Source organism: Gossypium hirsutum, chromosome D01 (assembly GCF_007990345.1).
Source record: "Gossypium hirsutum isolate 1008001.06 chromosome D01, Gossypium_hirsutum_v2.1, whole genome shotgun sequence".
Classification (NCBI taxonomy): Eukaryota; Viridiplantae; Streptophyta; class Magnoliopsida; order Malvales; family Malvaceae; genus Gossypium; species Gossypium hirsutum.
The window spans coordinates 49270220-49290718 of NC_053437.1; the positions used below are offsets into that span (position 1 = coordinate 49270220).

General features: G+C 36.0%; 1 protein-coding gene across 1 annotated transcript; it reads right to left on the reverse strand.

The window, feature by feature from the left end:
• Positions 1-7936: 7936 nt before the first annotated feature.
• On the reverse strand, positions 7937-8752 carry LOC107921504 (uncharacterized). Its single transcript, XM_016851347.1, has one exon. The coding sequence runs from the start codon at positions 8750-8752 to the stop codon at positions 7937-7939; it is 816 nt and encodes a 271-aa protein (XP_016706836.1).
• Positions 8753-20499: the final 11747 nt, after the last annotated feature.

A 20499-nucleotide genomic window follows, 5' to 3' on the forward strand; every position in this document is an offset into this window, starting at 1 on the left:
TGGGCTTTTAAAGCTAATCGAGTAACCTCTTTCTTTTATTTTTTATAGCACATTAAGGACAATGTGTCGTATAAAGTGTGGGGGGTAACATATGATTTTTTTTAAAAAAATTGTGTTTTCATCTTGTTTTTATAGGTATTTTCTCGTTTTTAAAAATTTTTATTTTGTGTGTTTTGTTTGTGCTGAAACTTGTAGAAATACAAGTGATTGGTTAGGAGCATGTAAATAGGATTTTATGTATAAACTATAAATTTAGTTCAATAGTAATTGATTTTAGGTCATAATATATTAAACTAATTAGGTCACTCTATTACACTATAAATAGGTAAAAGCATGTTAAGTGTACCAAATGACAAATAAGTGCATTAAAAGCATATATGTTTGTTTAAATTATAATTTGTTAGAATGTTAAATTTTAGTTAATTGAATCCATAAATTGAAACACTTAGGGATGACCTAAGGCATTGTTTGGTCACCACTAGAGCCAAAATTTTGACCCTATATGTAAATTCCCTAATACCTAATTTTTATCCTAATTCCATTTTCTTGATGAACCACAATTGAAACCACGAGCCTAATGCATAAATTCTTGATCCTTTTTCTTTTTGGTCCCAGCATGAACTTAGACGTCAGGTCATTAATATTGAGAGTTAGGTCGATACATCACGGAGTTTTCAAAATAATTGAAAGTGATAGTATAGCATAGTGAGTATAAGATTCTTGCAAAGTTGTGCGTGAATGAAGAAAAAAAAGTATAGAAAAACTTTGAAAAGTCCGAAGCCAAGCGAGAAAATCTCAAATTTATAAAAGCAAAGGGACTAGAAAGAAAAAAAATTAAGAAAACAAGAAAAGAAAAGAAAGTACACATTTTTGCTCAAAAAGACTCGCTAAGATGATTATACTCATGAATACTATATTGTACCCTAGGAAATAGGGAGAAAAGGAAGGCAAGAGAAGTGGATAAGGTAGTGAGATAAGGACTATAATTGGGGTATTATCAGGTTCAATATAATGTGTCAAACTATTTTCATGCTTAAATCATTTTCTAGAGTCAGTTCTTCAATTCTGAACCAACCTAAGCCGTGAAACACTAAAACCTGAAAAGTCCTATGTGACCTAAGTTATATGAATCATGGACGAAACTTAATCAAAATATTAACATTTCTAACCACTTGTATTCTTCTAACATAAATGTAAAACTTTTTGTACTTGTTTTGATGGAAAACTATGCTTACAATTCTTGAATTTATTTGCTATGTAACCTTGTGAATTAACGTGTTTGATATTGCAAATCGGAATTCAATTATATATCGTGCTAGAATTACATGTTTAGTCACATTGTCTTGTTTATATTATTCTAGACAAGTCTCGTGTATTCAACATCCTCAAGCACTGATAATATTCTTCTTTTTCTGTTTTGTGTGTTTTTATTTTGTTTCTTGAAGAAAAGCAATGAGTTAAGTGTGGAGGAGTTTGACCTACCACAATTAGTTATGGAAAATTAGAGTCTTTTTGGCACTTAACGAGCTTGTTCATTAGCTCTTTTATATGATTCTATTACATTTTCAGTATTTAGTAGAGTAATATATGAAACTCGATCCTTTAGGAGGATCCGAATATGACGTGTCACTACTCAGAAATCATTATCTTAAACTATTCCTGGCACAAACATTATAAAACCATAGTGTTTGAAATAAACCTTTAATAAAATATGAAAAATAAAGTATAAGCCAAATGGCATATAGAATTTAAATAATATATTTTACCAACCTAGAATAATATTACTTTTAAATCACTCCATAAATTTTAATGAAATTTCTTTGAGTCATAATTCTTCAACATGAATCTTAATTACAATTTCTTTCCAAAATACAATTAGAAATCACCCTCATCATCATGCATAATACAAAATAACAGAAGTCTCATAGCAACAGATGCCCTCTGGCGTAGTTTAATAGAATGTCTTCATTCAACAATAGGCATGAGAAGGAAAAGGGAAACATGGTAAGTTCAAAAGAACTTAGTGAGTTCTAGAAGAAAACATAAAAATAGTTATTATTTATTCAGGCAAATCCTTTCAAGTTTCAAACACAATCACACAATTCCCTAGATGGTGAGTACCATTCACAAACAGACAATACACCAGTTTACTATTTATTTGCGTATAAAATATGCCTAGATGACCATTTAAACAAAACTTCTTTATGTTAGCCACATACCTAGATCCATAATTAGATTCATATCATTCAATCCATTCTTATTCCTTTGGTTTGTTTCCTTTTTTGTGATTTGCCAATCTGGTTTGCAACATACGTTTTCCTTACCAGAGGCTACATAACCATTTTCATGTATTGTGATCTACTAGTTCAATGTACATTCCATCAAAGGAAACGCCGTGAATAAACTTCCTTAACATCATTTCTATGATTCAAGCTATATTGTTCTTGTAAGAAATAGAAGTTAGTGCCTTAAGTATGAAGAATAGTTCTTACACTTTAACATAGACATCACAGCCCCAGGCTGACAGCTCGGAACAACCATTTTTCATATGCACACATTCACTTTTGCAGAGCATAAGTACTTACCTTACACAAAATATAACACAAGAATATTACACACATGAAAGTAAGAAGAAACTCACAAGAATACAACAAAGTCTATAAAGCAAGACCTTTGCCTTTATCACTCGGTCCTTTAATAGCATCTTGAGCTAAAATGTGGATAATTAACCTTACCAAATCATTACCCCATTGAATCCAAACATGCATGCAAGAAACACTAACACATGACCTAGAAATAGGAAGTTTCCTTCCTTACATATAAATTTAACTCTTATGCATACAAAACTAACAGTACGTATATAACCATAAAAATAACCTACGGTTCATCAGTATTTACCAGAGAGCTAAAACAACATGAAAGTTGGCTAAATAGAGCGAACCCAACTCAAGGAAGGTTTCTGGACTTAATCTTTTCAAAGAGAGTGCAGAGAAAATCAAGAAGAAGATGAATGCAAAGAAAATGCAAAATTTTATCAATGAAGACACTAATATCCTTATATACTTAAGCATGAAGACAAGGTTTAGTGGAAAGATCAAATTATTCCACTAACTCTTGATTTTCGAGATTAAGTGTGCTATCATAATTTAAGTCTTATCAAGTACAGTACCTTAGTTCCATTCTAACCAGTTCTCACTGGTCTAACTAAATAGTCTTATAAAAATAATAAACAATTCTATGAAACTACAGATTTAATGACTTCGCCAAAACATCTGGGGTGAAGTATACTCAACAAAAGAATCTGTCAAAACACAGAATTCACCAAAACATAGACTTCGCCAATCAGCACATACACAGAATCCTATACTTAACCACAACTAATACTTTACTTACTCAGAACTACACTTAGTACAATAAAAAAAACCATAAATAGAGACTTCGTAAGGTGGGTTGTTACAAGTATTTTATGTTTAATTGTAGTAAAATAAGCATTTTTACACTGTTTTTTGTCTTTTGACGACCCGTTAGGTCAAATTGGGCCTCAGATATGACAAATGGGTTAGTTGAGTGTGTAGGGCAACAATTTTAGCTTAAGTATGCAGGGAACGACGGTCGGGTCGCGACATCAACATTTGGCGTCACGACATTGAACTTCAAAGCATCAAGGGCTGAAAATAGGATTAACATCGCGACGAAGAGGACTTGACGTCGTGACATCATAATGTAAGCATGACACAGTGATGACATCAACTGTCGTGTGAGCATAATTTTAAAACTTCAATTTATTTATTAAACGATGGATATTTTAGGAATAAATTACCTTAATGGTTCCCTAGGTTTTGCCTATATATATAATATTATAATCTCATTAGGTGGTTGTTGAAAGTTAGAAATTAGACCGTGACTTAGACAGTTTTATTTCATTTTTATTTAGTTTTATTTTTATGTTAGCTTAGTCAGGATTTTTCCTGTTTCGATGTGAAGACGACTGCGAGCGGAGATTGCTTCAGAGTCGCACTTATATTTATTAAAAAGCTTTCAACAATTTTCTTTGTCATTTTATTTATATTTTCATTTGCCTAATCAATTGATGCTTATATAAATATTAGAATAGGTTGTGCGTATTTTATATCTTGCATGATTTGGTATAGATTTGATTTATTAATTAAGTAATTATTTACCTAAAATATAGAGTTTATTCTAGAGTACTTAATATATTAGGGAGTGACCCCCCTAATAGAATATTGAGACAAGTGAGACTAATAGGGGGTAGTCCGTCAAGTATAACTTGAGCCAAGAGGTAAGACCGAGAGGGTATCCGTATACCTAGTAAGAGACCGATGAGGTGACTTAGGTGGTAATCCTTAGTGAAGATGAGACCGAGAGGATACTCATAGCTAACGGTGGTAAGCAACTCAGTTGAGGGTAATGAATGACTTAATTGATAATTAGGGATTTAATTGATTATAGGCCGAGAGCTTGCATTGTCAACACTAGGAACATGAAATTCCATTAACTTAGTTTAGGTTAATTAATCTAATTAGTTTAATTAATACTTTAATTTGGATTCACACAACTAATTCGGAACTCTATTATATTAGTACTTATTTTCTATAATTAATTTAATAATAAATTTCTCCAATCTGCAATCCCTTGAGTACGATTCTCGGAATACTTTCCAATTGTTTTGTTGTAAACAAACTATATTACTGTAACATCTCAAATTTTTTGTTTTAAGTTTGTAGAATTATGTCATGAATGAGTAATTGGCTGAATAGTTAAGTCCTAGTGAAGCTATCCTTGAGACTTGAGTTCGATTCCCCTCACCCGTATAATTTTTTATTATTGAATTTTTGCCTAAAAATCCTAGAGTGTCGCTCTCGCTTTGAGACCCTAGTATAAAACATAATTTTAGATGTTGTTTCCAATTTTTTTTTAGCAATTTTGCACGCTATTGCTTCCCCTCTCACCAATTTCCTCTCCTCTCTTCATTTTTCTTTTCCTTTCTATTCTTAAGTCGTCCCTACTGATTTATCCATCTCCCTCCATCTTCTCTCCTTCCTTTTCCCAGTAAGGCCTAATCTCAGCATTCCAATCATTGCGAGTCTGAAACGAATGGCGTAAGTATGGTTTAAACAAATCTAGTTTTTTCCTTTTTAGCTTCTCTTTTAATTTTCGTATTGGCTAACCAATAGTGTTCAAATTATGGTTGAAACTCACTATTTTTTTTTTGAACAAAAATGACCCAAAGGGTCAAACTCAATTAATAGCATCCTGAATAATAATTTTATGGATATCCAAAGGACACTCCATATCGAAATACAAATCATTTTTATTCCTAATAGCTAATTTACACAAAGAATCTGCTGCGTAGTTGCTATTACGATTAATCCAAGTTACTTGGACCGATTCGAAATTGCTAAAGGCGTCACATTCTCTTTTAACGCACTGGCCAAAAATAGAAATATCCATCTTTCTTTTTTTGACCGCGTTGACCAGCGTTGCACTGTCTGACTCCCTAATTAATTTGCCAACCTTTAACCGTTCCGCCAGCTTTAGACCTTCTTTAAACGCCTCCAACTCTGCCCATATAACATCCATAGCCTTTTCCTTGAAATTATAGCAGGGACAGTCTTTCATGGCATGAATCAGAGTTTCTTCACTGTTATTGCACCTCGGGCAAGTATTATTAAACCCCTGACGGATGCAAGCAATATTGTCAAACGTTGGCAAAATATTATGACTAATTCTCCAGCTGAAGATTTTGATCTTTGGGATCATTTTGAGTTTCCAAATAGCGCGCCACAAAAATCTATGGGGGCCAAAGCCGACTTTCTTAAGAATCATCCATGAGTATGCCGACTTGGTTGTGTAGATCCCATGTAGGTTTTGTAACCACGTTCTGGTAACATTGACCCTATTATGAGGAATGGTCAAATTGCATATGCAGTCCTCCAAAAATTCACCATAAATCTCCTTAACCCTCTCTTTTTTCCACCACCCATTTCTGTTGTCCCACAAATCCTTGACTTTTTTTCATTGTCCTTGAAAGGGATCCGGCACACCGACTCACCCATAATGCCTTCCATGCCCCAATGGTCCCGTCTAATATCAATGGTTTTGCCATCGCCCACTTGCCAAATGAAGCCGTCCTTTAGCTCATCCACCGCTTTCGCTATGATCGACCAGGTGAATGAAGGTTTGTCCCCCTGCTTGTATCTAAACATGTCCCCCTCCGAAAAATACTTGGCACTTAACACTTTGAAGCATAGTTTATCCTTATGGGTCATGAGTCTCCAAACCTGTCTGCCCAATAAAGCCAAATTGAAAAGGTGTAAGTCCCGAAAGCCAAGTCCTCCCATCCCCTTAGGATAACACAGTTCTTCCCAAGCCATCATAGCCTATCCACGATTTTTTTCTTTATTAGCCCACCAGATTCGACCCGTTTGCGATTGAAGGTCCTCAATAACCCTTTTGGGGCCAAGAAAACTGAGAAGGCATAAGTCAGAATGGCCTGCATGATAGCCTTGATGAAAACTTCTTTCCCACCAAAGGAAAGTAACTGCTTTGACCAACTCTTCACTCTGCACGTACACCTATTAATAATGTTAGTAAATGCATCAGATTTTTTCCTACTAATGGGTAACGGTAAGCCCAAATAACTATCAAGTTTATCGACAGTACTCATTCCAAGCATAGAACTAAACATGTGCTTTTGGGGCTCCGGGGTTTTTGGGCTAAACATAATCATGGATTTATCCTTGTTAACCTCTTGACCCGAATCACGAATAAATTTAGCAATAATATTGACTATCTCCTCCACGTCCTTTTTTTTATTTCGAATAAAAAGGAGCGCATCATCAGCAAAAAAAAGGTGGTTAACTCGGGGTCCATTTCTGCTGGCCCGAATACCCTTAATCAGATTACTATTATTTTGAGCCTGACTTAACAACTTAGAAAAAGCTTCCATGCAAAATAAAAAGAGGTAAGGAGAATAAGGATCCCCTGTCTTAGGCCTCTTTCCGGCACAATCGTTTCGAAAAGAACAGAGTTACATTTGACCACGTATCGGACCGATCTGACGCATCTCATAATTTTGGTAACCCACTCAGCTGCGTAACCCATTTTTTTCATCACCTTTTCAATGAAAGTCCACTCTACCCTATCGAAAGCTTTGCTCATGTCAAGCTTAATAACGAAGCCTTTGTTTGGCCCATTCTTAGAACTTTAGAGATAATGGACCAACTCATGGGCAATCAGAATGTTGTCGTGAATCATCCTCCTCGGAACGAAGACGCTTTGATTTTGGCTAATGCATAAAGGGAGAGTTTCCTTCAGACGGTTGGCAAGCACTTTAGCAACAATCTTGTACACCACTCTGCAAAGACTAATGGGTCTAAAATTAGTCATGTCCACCGGTTCTTTAATTTTAGGGATTAAAACAATAATAGTATCATTTAAACGATCCACATTTTTATCCCCCCTAAGAATATTATGACACAATTTAATAATATCCTCCCCGACCACCTCCCAATTTTCCTTATAAAAATTTCCAGACAACCCGTCAATTCCCGGAGCTTTTCTAGGATCCATTTGGTTAAAGGCCTCCCTTATTTCGCTGTCCGTAAACTCCCTCAATAACCTGTCGTTCATTTTTTGTAGCTCTGACATGAAAAGATTTAGTATTTTTGTCCCCCTCTTTTAGCCAAGTAACCCTTGACCGCTGGGCCCAATATTTCTCCTCTTTGTCCAGCAAATTTTTGAGCTTTAAGCGCATAGTTTTAAGTTTATTTCCCTCATGAATGCTCCCCTGGCCATCCACAATTTTATTTATATTCGCCTGTAGGTTACTAATCTTGTTGCGCATCTTTTTTAACTTTCTATATTGCCATTCCCCAAGCTCTTGACCCACCCTCTTAATTTTATCCAGAGTATCCTAGGTTCCACTCTGCCACGCTTCCTTAATGATATTTTTTGCTTCTTCGTTCTTTGCCCAGCAGACATCATATTTGAAACAAAGTCTAGGGTCCCTAAACTTATCTCTCAGCTTTCTTCCTTCGGTATCTAACAGGATCGCATCATGGTCAGAGCTAGACTGTCGAAGCACCTTAGTTTCCATAAAAGGAAAGCTATTAACATCCTGAGCAGATATCAAGAAATGGTCGAGTCTCTCTTTAACCATCGCTAAACCCTCTCTTTTATTAACCCAGGTGAACCACCCATTATCCGTCTTCAAATCCACCATCGAGAGCTCATGGACGATCTCGCGAAAATCCTCCACAAGGGCAATTGGTTTTCTCCGACCACCTTCTTTTTTCGCATTATCGAGAATTGCGTTGAAATCACCCCCTATTATCCATTTTTCCTTAACAGACCTGCCAACCCTTCTAAGCATATTCCATGAGCATTGTCTTTTGTTAGGGTCGGCATTACCATAAAATCCAGTGTACCGAACAGGCTCGTCATCCTCATTATGGACCATCGCATAAATATGGTTGCTGGAATAAGATTGAATCTCGACCATGCTACTGTCTTTCCACATCAAAACCAACCCACCACTCTTGCCTTCCGCATTAACCGCCAGACATCCCTCCATATTACACTTCTTGCGAACAGAGGAGAATCTATTTGCACTAATTTTAGTTTCACAAAGGAAAATAATATCCGGGTCATTTGCAACGAGAAGTTGCTTTAAATCCCGAACCGTCGCAGGGTTTCCAATCCCTCGACAGTTCCAACAGAGGATCTTCATGGTTTTCGGCGCAGCTGATCACCATCCACCGCTGTAAATGGTAAAGATCTCTCCATTAATCTTCTCTTAACCATATTTTGATAGGCTTTCTCCCCGGATATCTCCAATCCCCCCTTTATCTCTGTCGCAAAAATTCAAGCAAACCCAAGCGAAAACAGCAAACAGAACCAAAAGCCACAACCCGGAGAGATGACTCCAGAACCAATCCAGCAGCAACAACCCTACGAAAACAATAAAGAAGACGAGAGACCATCCAAACGGCCAAAAAAATGAGAAAAGAAAAACAGATAACTCAACAATGATAGCACCAAATAAAATCAAGATGAACAAAAACACCAGGGACCCAACATCAGATCAAAAGACAACCACAAGAACACTAAAAACCTAAGAACTTGAAGAACCCAAAACAGTAAAACCAAAACAACCCAGAATGAGAAATGAAGACCTAATGACAGACCAAACGCAGGGATTACATCGGCCGCAACTCTAGAAAAACAACCAAAAACCCGGAAAGACCCACGAAAAGAAAGGAAAGATAAAAAGGAAAAAGAAAACCCTACTAAAGATCACAAAGACAATTACCTCCACCACAAACCGGAGAAACCAGAACCAGCAACCATGACCCCCAGCAAATCCAAGACGAGCGACCAGCAAATTTGCATACAAGAACCATGCAAAAAGACGTAGGGTTTTTTTTTATTTTTTTTATAAAAAAACTAAAAAACATGCAGAAACAACACATCAAGGATGAAAGGAAAACCACAAGGGAAAGCCAAAACTTAATTCCCCCTAGGGCCCACAGACATCAGCGAATCAAACCCCAAGAAATCCATGCATAGCACACATGGTCACCCAAAAATAAAAAATAAAAATAAAAAAAAAGCCAATCAGAAACAAAAATTAATGAAAAAGATGAAGATCGGACAAATTCACCACATGAAAATAAAAGAAACCACCTAAAACACCGTAATAAACGACTGACAAACCCAGCACGAAAACGTCACGTCCATCGATCATTCAACGTTAGGCACCAATCACATCGAATCAGGCGTTCCAAACATCACCGAAAAAAAAAGCGAAAGAAATGAATCACACCAACAAAGAACAACACACTCAACCCCTCCTTACTACCATAATATTCAAGTGAATAAGGCAGACTCACACAAAAAAACAAGAACAGAAATCGCCCAAATCTTACATTTCTTTAATTGAGTACAGAGTATTGGGTATGTATTTTATTTTGAGTTTGGATATGGAAATGAGATTTGTGTTTAAGAATTAAAAAATTAATCAATTTATTCGATTTGGTTGAAACTCACTATTTATTTTTTGTGTTTGGGGATGTTTGAAGGTACAGGTCTAAACTATCCAGATCAATATTAGTATCGGATAGTTGATCGTGGATTCATGGTAGGCTAATAGAGTAAGTAATCCTGGAAATCCCGAATCTAAGCTTTTGAGTTTATGTTTCTCCGATCTAACTAGATTCGATCAGTTATTTCTTTTAAAGGGTTATTGCTAAACAATTGTTCTTGTTGTTAGGTATAGATGTCAACTAGATCTAGTCAAATCTGGGTTGAGGAAGCTGTGAATTTGTGGTCTTGTGTCAAAATTTTAATTTTCAGATGTGTGTTCTAATTAAATGTTAGCAAACCGAGTGTGGATTGGACCACATGGCTTGTACATACAGGTGTGCACTGCACACGGGCGGTCAGCACAACTATGTACCACTATGTTGTTAGGGTTAAAATAGGGTCACAGAGCTTAAAAAAGGTGACATGGCCTGGCACACAGCCGTGTGGCCACTATTGGAAAAATTTATTGATTTGCACACGGTCATAATAAGTTACATAGTCTGGCCACACAGCCGTGTATCTCAGTAACACGGGCTATACCCCCTCAGAAGGCCTCTTCACACGATCGTATGACCCTCTATTTCATTGTTTCCCTTTGTTTTGTGAAATGTCTCATTTTAGTCCCTAAGTACTTACATGCATGTTAGAGCTCCTGTAAGTATGATTGAGACTTCATCAATGTTTAATTGACTATATAGTCGTGATTGATATGATACTGCTTGTATGTAAGCATGCTTTGGTTACTACTATTAACATAGATTTCACGAAAATCATGTCTTTGAAACTATTAAATCGAAGTATGTTGAGAATGCAATTGATATATTTACTGATACTGTTATTGTACTGTGTAGCATGCTATGCTACATGATTGGGATGATACTGTTACTATTATTGTATTGTTTAGCAATCTATGCTACATGATTAGTATGCCATTAAGCACTGCATGGGGTTGGGTTTTTTCGATGACGGAAGAGTTCTGTGGAGTACTGGCGACATTTAAAGTTCGCATTATTATTGTCAGTGCACTGCACTGGAATACTGATGACATTGGGCGATATAATCACATTATTGGTAGCTTTTATTTGCAAAAGCCATTGTGTATTTAGAACTACTGGTAGCGTATTAACCAGCATTATTAGTGGCTTGACCACAACAGTGGCAGCACTATCTGCACTTATACTGGCAGTTAATCTGCATTACTATTACTAGTGGTTTAACCATAATGAGCTGATCACACTGTTTAAAGTTTGGTAGACGGGTTCTGGAGAACTCGTAGTGTGTAGTGAATGGATGGGTAAGACTATTGCAAGTTCCACTGAGCATGCCATATACATAAATTGTTATGTCATGGTAAACCGTATGTATTATGTACTGTGATGTTTGATATTCTGATTGTTTGTATGTCTACTTTTTCTTAGACTCACACTGAGCTTTCTTAAGCTCACCCCTTTAGTTTCCTACTTCTCAGGTAATGCTCAAAATCAGGACCAAACTCGACATGTGGATGACTTTCAAACATCTGACTGATTTTATAATAAATAATTTCTTTATAAGTTTTCACTGGTTTTTGGAATTTAGTTTTGTTAGACAAGACTATGGCTTAGTAATTTTGTTTTGGGGAATATTTAGTTTTGTTTTCACTGGTAAATGCATGTTATTTGGACTAAGTAAAAACTGGCGTGGTTTATTTTTACTGCAAAACGTCTGTTCATGGTTTTTATAGACTGAGTCGACGACAATATGATTTTACAAAGATGTTCACCTATATTAAATAATGAGCTCTAAAGTTAGAATGGCCTATTAAATGAACGTTTTAACCTAACCTAAGGAGCAACTACATTTTTTCAAAAATTAGACAAGTTAGGGGTAGTCTTTCAAAAGCTTTTGAAGTCTGTTAACCATTCTGGTGGCTAATGTAGCCTCTATGATATGGTCATAATGTCTAGGCTAGGTTGGGGAGGTTACATTTGGTGGTATCAGAGCCTGATTCATAAACTCAGTCTGAGTTTTCTTTTAAAATGGTTCTGCATGCGTACATTAAAAACAAAAAGAATTTTGGGAAAATGAGCCACAAGAATTTTTGAAAAAAAAGGAAAGAGAAAATAAATTTTCAAAGAAAATAAGCCTGAGATTTTGATACTAGTTGTTGAAGAAATATTACTGAAACTATAAAGACATGGTAGGGCACATTGCATAAAATTTAAAACCAAGTATTAAAAAAATTAGAACTGAAAGAGAAATATTTAACTAAAAATCACTAAGTACTTCTTATTTTTGAACTGTAGATAAAAGAAGAAAACAAGAAATCCCTAATGAGTACCTATGGACACGAACTTGTGGTTCAAGAGGCTGTGGAGGGTGACAACGGGTGGCTCAAGTTGAGTCTTCCACTACATTAGAACATATGCTCGATTTGGAAACAAATGAGATTGTTGATGCACCCACTACTCAGGTTTAGGAATTAAAATACTAAGGATGTTGGGGATAACGCAGTAACCCATGCTATGTTGAGGGTACTAAAGAGGGTAGCTAGGGCCAAATCTAGTACTGGTAGTTGTGAAGCAGTTGGTGAAAGGCTCCGGTCGAGCGGGGCAGATTTGTTCAGGGGTGTTGCTAGAACAACCCCTACAGTGGTTAAGTATTAGTTGGATATCACTAAGCGAATATTAGAATATTTAGACTACACTATCGAGCAAAACCTCAAGGACGATGTGTCCTTTTTTAGGGACGAGGCCTTTAGATAGTGGCAATCATTTGTTAGGCATATGCTGCCTGAGCGTATCAATTAGGTATATTTTCGAGATGCCTTTTAGAGGAAGTTTGTGTGCACCTGATATGTTGAGGTCCGACGATTGAAATTTCTTAAGCTTAAGTAGGTTGACATGTTAGTCTCTAGGTATGAGGTTAAATCGATATGCACCTGGTATTGTGGCGACTGAGCTAGATAAGAGTTTTAGTTTTGAAAACTGGTTGAGGTATGATTTAAGGATTCAGGTAACCCCTATTCAGAAGCATGTGTTTGAGGCTTTGGTCGAGAAGACCAAAATTGTGAAGGAAATTAAGTGTGTGGAGTGCGAAAAGAGGGATAAGAATAAGGCTCAGCCAAATAGGGAATCTGGTCCCACAAGCTTAAACCTACGACCTTTGAAACGGGCCAAAAATGTTAGGCCATAATAGATTAATGTAGCAGTGGGCACTGGGTTGGTGGATTTCTGAAATGTGGGTTCTATGATAAATGCCATTCGGGCAAATATTGAAAAAGGTTGGGAGTCTATTTCAGTTGTGGTTCAGCTAAACATAGGGTTAAAAACTATCCTTTTTAGGTAAATTAGATGCAAGCAGTGGCATAGAATTAGGGTTAGAACAAGGTACAGAATCAAATGGGAAATCAATTTCCTCGTGGGGTCCATGTTCAAAATTGTAATGATAATTAAGGGTAGAGAGCTCCGAATTAGGGTACAAATTGAGCCGAAGCTAGGCAGCCTGCCTTGGTCTATGTGGTTGATGTCATAGTAGGTACATTCTTTATCTATTCAGTTCCTTATTTGCACTTATAGATATTGGATCTACACACTCGTATATTGCATGTGATGTAGCTGTTAAACTAAGGGTTAGCGTAGAGAAAACTGCTAGAATTGTTACTGTAGTAAGCCCTTTAGTACAATATATAATTGTAGGTAAAATTTATAAGAGATGCCCTTTGATGATCCAATGGGAAATTTTTCCTGCAGATTTGATAGAACTTCCATTTAATGAGTTTGATCTAACTTTGGGGATGGACTGGTTGGTTGAACACCAAGTTTGTCTAGATTGTGCTATGAAAAGGGTAACATTGAAGACAGTGACCGGAAAGGAAATTGTTATGGTTGGTGAACGCCGAAATTATCTGTCAAATATGATCTCTGCTATGGTAGCGGAGAAGAAGGTCTGGAAAGGGTGTGAGGCATTTATGGCCTACGTTTGAGATACAAGTGAAATTGGTTCTTCAGTGGACAATATTTGTACAGTTAGGGCATTTCTGGACATTTTTATCGAGGAGTTGCTAGGGTTACCTCTGGAGTGGGAGGTGGAATTTGGAATTGAGTTGCTATCGGGTACAACACCGGTGTCCATTGCCCCTTATCGCATGGCAACCAAAGAATTGAAAGAGCTGAAGGGGCAGCTTCAAGAGCTTTTGGACTGGGGTTTCATAAGAACTAGTGTTTCACCATGGGGTGCACCGATTCTCTTTGTTAAAAAGAAAGATGGGTCGCTCATATTGTGCGCTGACTTTAGGCAGTTGAATAAGCTGACAATAAAGAAAGTACTTCTTACCCATAATTGATGATTTGTCTAACCAATTTAGGGGTGCAATTGTCTTTTCTATGATTGACTTGAGGTTCAGATATTAATAACTTAAGGTGAAAGAATGTGAAGTACCCAAGACCGCATTTAGGACTCGTTACGAATGCTCCTTCTGCATTCATGGATCTCATGAATTGGGTTTTTCCTCCCTTTCTCGATCAGTTCTTCATTGTGTTCATTGAAGACATATTTGTGCACTCTAAGTCTAAATCTAATCATGATGAGAATTTAAGGCTAGTTCTACAGATTCTCCATGAGAAGAAGCTTTTCGCTAAGCTTAGTAAATGTAAATTCTAGTTGAAAGAGGTTATGTTTTTGGGGCATGTGGTGTCTACTGAGGGTATTTAGGTGGATCAAAAGAATATTGGAGCCATCCTAGGTTGGAAATAGCCAAAGAATGTTTCAAACATTCAGAGTTTTCTCTGTTTGGTGAGATATTATTGAAAGGGTTTCTCCTTTATTGCAACTCCATTGGCCAAGTTGTTAAGGAAGAACACTCCCTTTAAATAGACATATAACCAGCAGGCTAGTTTCAAAAAGTTGAAATTTGTGTTGAATCAAGTTGAAATTTGTCTTGGATGTGTTCTAATGCAAGGTGGCAAAGTGGTAGCTTATGCCTCGAGACAACTTAAGTCACATGAGTGCAACTATCCAACTCGTGATTTGGAATTGGTGGTTGTTATCTTCACTCTTAATATATGGAGACACTATTTGTAGAAGTGTATTATTTACATGGATCATAAGAGCCTTAAATATCTCCTCTCTCAGAAAGAGCTCAAAACATCTTTGGATCGAGCTTTTTAAAGGATTATGACTGCACGATTGAGTATCACCCCGAAAAGGCCAATATGGTGGTTGATACTTTGAGTAGAATGGCAATGTTTGAGTCAAGAGCTATGTTCGCCCGATTGAGTTTGTATGATGATGGGGGCATTTTAGCTAAGTTGCAGGTGAAGTCTACATTGGTTCAGGAAATTCAGGATAAGCAACCATTGGATGTTTCTTTAATACCTCAATTTAAGCAGGTTAAGAATGGTTCGATTGATTACTTTAGGATTAAATCAAAGGGTGTTTTATGTTTTAGAGGTAGGTATTGTGTGCCATATGATCGAGATTTGAGGCATTCCATACTCCAAGAAGCGTATAGTAGCCCTTATGCTATGCATCCTAAAGGTGTTAAGATGTATCGAGATTTGAGGGGGTTATATTGGTGGCCTGGTCTGAAGTGAAAGGTAATGAACTATGTATCCAAGTGTCTGACTTCCCAACAGGTTAATGCTGACCATCAATTTTCATCTGGGTTATTACAACAGATCAAAATTCTTCAGTGGAAATGGGAGAGAGTGACCATGGACTTTGTTAGTGTGTTACCTTTAACACCTACTAAGAAAGATTCAGTGTGGGTTATTGTGGATAGGTAGACCAAGTCTGCTCATTTTCTACTGGTTCGTACTGATTTCACTCTTCAGAAGCTTGCTAAACTCTACATCTATGAGGTAGTGAAATTGCATGGGGTGATAGTGTCGATTATTTCATATCGAGATCCCCACTTTACATCTCAATTCTGGAAAAAGTTGCATGAGGCTTTGGGTACCCGATTGGATTTTAGTACAGCGTTCCATCCGTAGTCAGATGGTCAGTCTAAAAAGGTTATTTAGATTTTGGAGGATATGCTGAGAAGCTATATTATTGATTTTCAAGGTAGTTGGGAGGAGCATCTACTATTGGCTGAGTTTGCCTACAATAACAGCTTTCCCTCTAGCACTTAGATGGCACCTTATGAGGTTCTTTATGGTCATAAGTGTCATACACCCTTATATTGGATTGAGTTGGGCGAGAAAAAGATTTTGGGTCTAAATTTGGTTTAGGAAATCAGGGCAAGGTCCTTTTAATCTAGGACAGGTTAAAAGCGAGTTCAAATAGACAGAAGTCTTAAGTTGATCTAAAGTGGAAGGATATTAAGTTTAGTGTAGGTGATCGGGTTTTTCTTAAGGTCTCTTCGTGGATAAAGGTTCTAAGGTTTGGCCGAAAAGGCAAGTTAAGCCCTAGGTTTATTGGACCCTATCGGATACTTAAGAGAATTGTTCCAGTAACTTATCAGCTTGAGTTGCTTCCAGAGTTGGATCGCATTCACAATGTATTCCATGTATCGATGTTGAAACATTATCGATTTTATCCTTTTCACATTGTCCAGATTGAAGAGATAGAGATTAGGCTGGATCTATCTTTTAAGGAGGAGCATGTACGAATTTTGGATTGAGAGATTAAGGTTCTAAGGAGGAAGCAGATTCCTTTGATCAAGAATCAAAATTTTGGATAGTCATTTACTCAAAATCCTCTTAGCCACCCATTTCACATTTCTCATCACAAAAAAAATATTATTATACACATTCAAACAACTTTCTCATACTAAATATCTCAAAAAAATGAGGTGGGGACATTAGAACCATATATTCATTGTAACACCCCTTACCCGGTCCGGTCACCGAACCCGAATAATAGAATGCTACATGCAACAATCACAACCACATCTAAAGTTTATATAATATAATTCACATACATTGCAATGAAATAAATTGAAATCTACAAGGATTTAATTGTGAATTTCAAGTAAGAAATAGGATTGATTTGAAAATTTTTCAAAGTTATAAAGTTTCAAATTTTGTATCGATATTTAATTGTTGGTATCGATACCATACCTAAATAACGATAAAAAATTCAATTATGTTTGTTAGGCAAAAATGAGGGTATCGATATTTATTTCCTAGTATCAATATTTTAAGAAAAGTATCGGTACTCATAAAAATCAATACCATTTTATTATTTTGTTTGTTTTAAAAACCGTTCATATGGTCAAGCATCGATACCAAGTACAAAAATATTGATACTTAAGTTTAAAAATGGTAAAATTCCATCTTTAAAATGTCTATTTCATGCTCAAAACATCTAAAATTCAAATGATACTCTTTAAAAACAATTAGAGCCTTGAAATCATCAATCAAAAGCATATTAACTAATAAATAAGACTTATTATATTCAACTAATTTTCATTATAGCATTTTCAATACTAATATACCAAGGTTTATCACACTCAACTATACCAATATGCCCTTAATGACACCTCAAATAATCCATCAAACATGCATTTACTCAACCATTCAAACAATCTCCCATTTGATTCCATTACAACATATAACTTATGCACAAAGACTTAATAAGATCATACATTTAAACAACTCAAAACACATCAAAACATTTGCCAAAATAACATAAGTTCCTTGTTCTAACCAATATGCCATAAGGCACCATCATATCCAATCTAATTCAACAATTCATATCATATATCAAATCATTCACATAATCATCAACTAAAGCATAAACCACGCTCTACTTTCCAAGTTCAACCATTTCATAATTTAATTCAACATGTCAATCCCAAAATTTGCTTCATCACATCCTTTATAAGCATACCATAAAAACAAGTGATATAACATACTACATATCAAATTAAAACGCATTATATTACCAACTAGAACTTAAGTTTTACCAACTCCAAAACCCTATATACATGCCGCAAGACCAAATAACAAATCAAAACCTACCGAGGTAGAAGCTTGATAGTGTGAGCCTTAAAGTTGATACATCTGATTAGTTTCGGATTTCGTTTCTCTTAATCTATAATAGAAAATTTAGCTTATTTAATACTCACATTCATCAAAATAGTCCTTGACTCGAACTTTGGCAAAATTATTATTATTTTACCCCTAAATATTTGCATATTTATACTTTTACCCCAAAGCTCAGAAATTAAACTTCATCCCTTATTCTTATGTTTTATGACATGCTGAACATTTTTCCCTTCTATGGAAACATCAAATTCCCACTCTAACATTTACTTATGAACATTAGGTATTTTTACCAATTATGTCGTTTTACTCGTTTTCACTTAAAATCGCCTAGCAAAAGTTGTTTAACATAATTTAAAGCTTCATATTCTACCATAAAACATCAAAATAAACACATTTCACCTATGGGTATTTGTTCCAAATATGAACCCTAACATGAATTAATGGTAGAATAAGCTAAATTGAGCTACGAGGACTCCAAAAACGTAAAAAAAATAAAAACCGGGCTTGGATGTACTTACTATGAGCTTGAGAAAGTGAAGAAACCCTAGCTATGGAGTCCCTTGAAGTTTCAGCCCTATGGAAGAAGATGAGCACATTTTGCTATCTTTTTCCCTATTAATTCTTTTTATTACCAAATGACTAAAATGCCCTTAATTAAAACTTTAGTTATTTTTATCTATGCATACCCATTTTTGTCCGTAAAAATCTAATGGTCTAATTACCATTTAAGGACATCTACTTCAATTATGCACTTCAATTAAATCCTTTATCATCTAAAACTCATATATACCCACTTTTGCAATTAAACCTTAATATGCAATTCAGACATGCAATCACTGAAATTTCTTATCGGTATTCTAACACATGCATCCAATCAATCGGTAAATCATAAAAACTAATCACAATAAAATTTTCTATTTTAGATTCGTGGTGTTGCAACCACTATTCCGTTTAGGCCCTATTTCCGGATGTTACATTTCTCCCCCATTTCGGGATTTTCGTCCCCAAAAATCTTACCTATGAAGAGATTTGGGTACTATTTTTGCATAGCCTCTTTGGATTCCCATGTAGCCTCCTCTACCCCATGCCTATTCCATAATACTTTCACAAGTGCAATACTTTTGTTCCTGAGTTGTTTGGCCTCTCGAGCTAGATCTTTACCAGTTCTTCACCGTAAGCCATGTCTGGCAGAATTTCAACCTCAGTCTGAGAAAGAACATGTGAAGGATCTGAACGATAACCGCGTAACATAGACATATGGAATACATCATGAATCTTCTCTTACTCAGTCAACAAACCTAACCGACAAAGCTCTGTCCGATACAAAGGCGTACGACACTTACGTCCATACAAAGCTTCATAAGGTGCCATCTTCAAACTCGACTGATAACTATTATTATAGGAAAACTCTACCAACGGCAAATATTTCTCCCAACTACCTTGAAATTCTAAAACACAACATCTGAGTATCCTCAATTATCTGAATAACTCTCTCTGACTGACCATCGGTCTAAGGATGAAAAGCTGTACTAAAACTCAACTTTGTGCCAAAAGCTTCCTGTAATTTTTTCCAAAACCGCGAAGTAAATCTCGGATCTCTATCTGGGATAATCGATAAAATGAATAATCCAAATGAACTGGGATAAAATGATCTGACTTCATTAGCTTATCAATCATAACCCATACTGCATCTTTCTTTCTCGGTGTCAATGATAACCCTGTCTCAAAATCCATGGTAACTCGGTCTCATTTCCACTCAGGAACTAACACAAGCTACAATAAACCTGAAGGTACTTGATGTTCAGCCTTTACCTGCTAACAAATCAAGCATCTAGAAAAAAATTTTGAAATATCTCTTTTCATTCCTACCCACCAGTACATTTTCTTCAAATCATTATACATCTTTGTACTACCTGGATGAATAGATAAAGAACTGCTATGTGCTTCCTGTAAAATCTTTCGAATAAGCTCATCATTCTTCGGTACACATATCTGATTTCTGAACATTAAACAACCATCAGAACTGATCTAAAAATTCGATTCAACACCTGACTCGCACTGAGCTCTTTTAACGTACAATTCACTGTCATATTTCTGATCTTTACAGATTTCTTCAAGAAACATCGGTTTAGCTCTCAATTCAGCTAAAATAGAACCGTCATCTTATAAAGCCAAACTAGTATTCAAAGCTCTCTATGTAAATAAAAACTTTCTACTCAAGGCATCAGCAACAACATTTGCCTTACCCGTGTGATAGTCAATCACTAGCTCATAATCTTTAATTAACTCTAGCCATCTTCTTTGCCTCAAGTTCAAATCTTTCTGGGTCATCAAGTATTTCAAACTTTTATGGTCAGTGAATATTCGACACTTCTCACCGTACAAGTGATGTCTCCAGATCTTCAACGCAAATACAATG

Coding starts and splice junctions, on each gene's coding strand:
- LOC107921504 (XM_016851347.1), bottom strand. CDS start 8,752: ATGAAGATCCTCTGTTGGAACTGTCGAGGGATTGGAAACCCTGCGACG.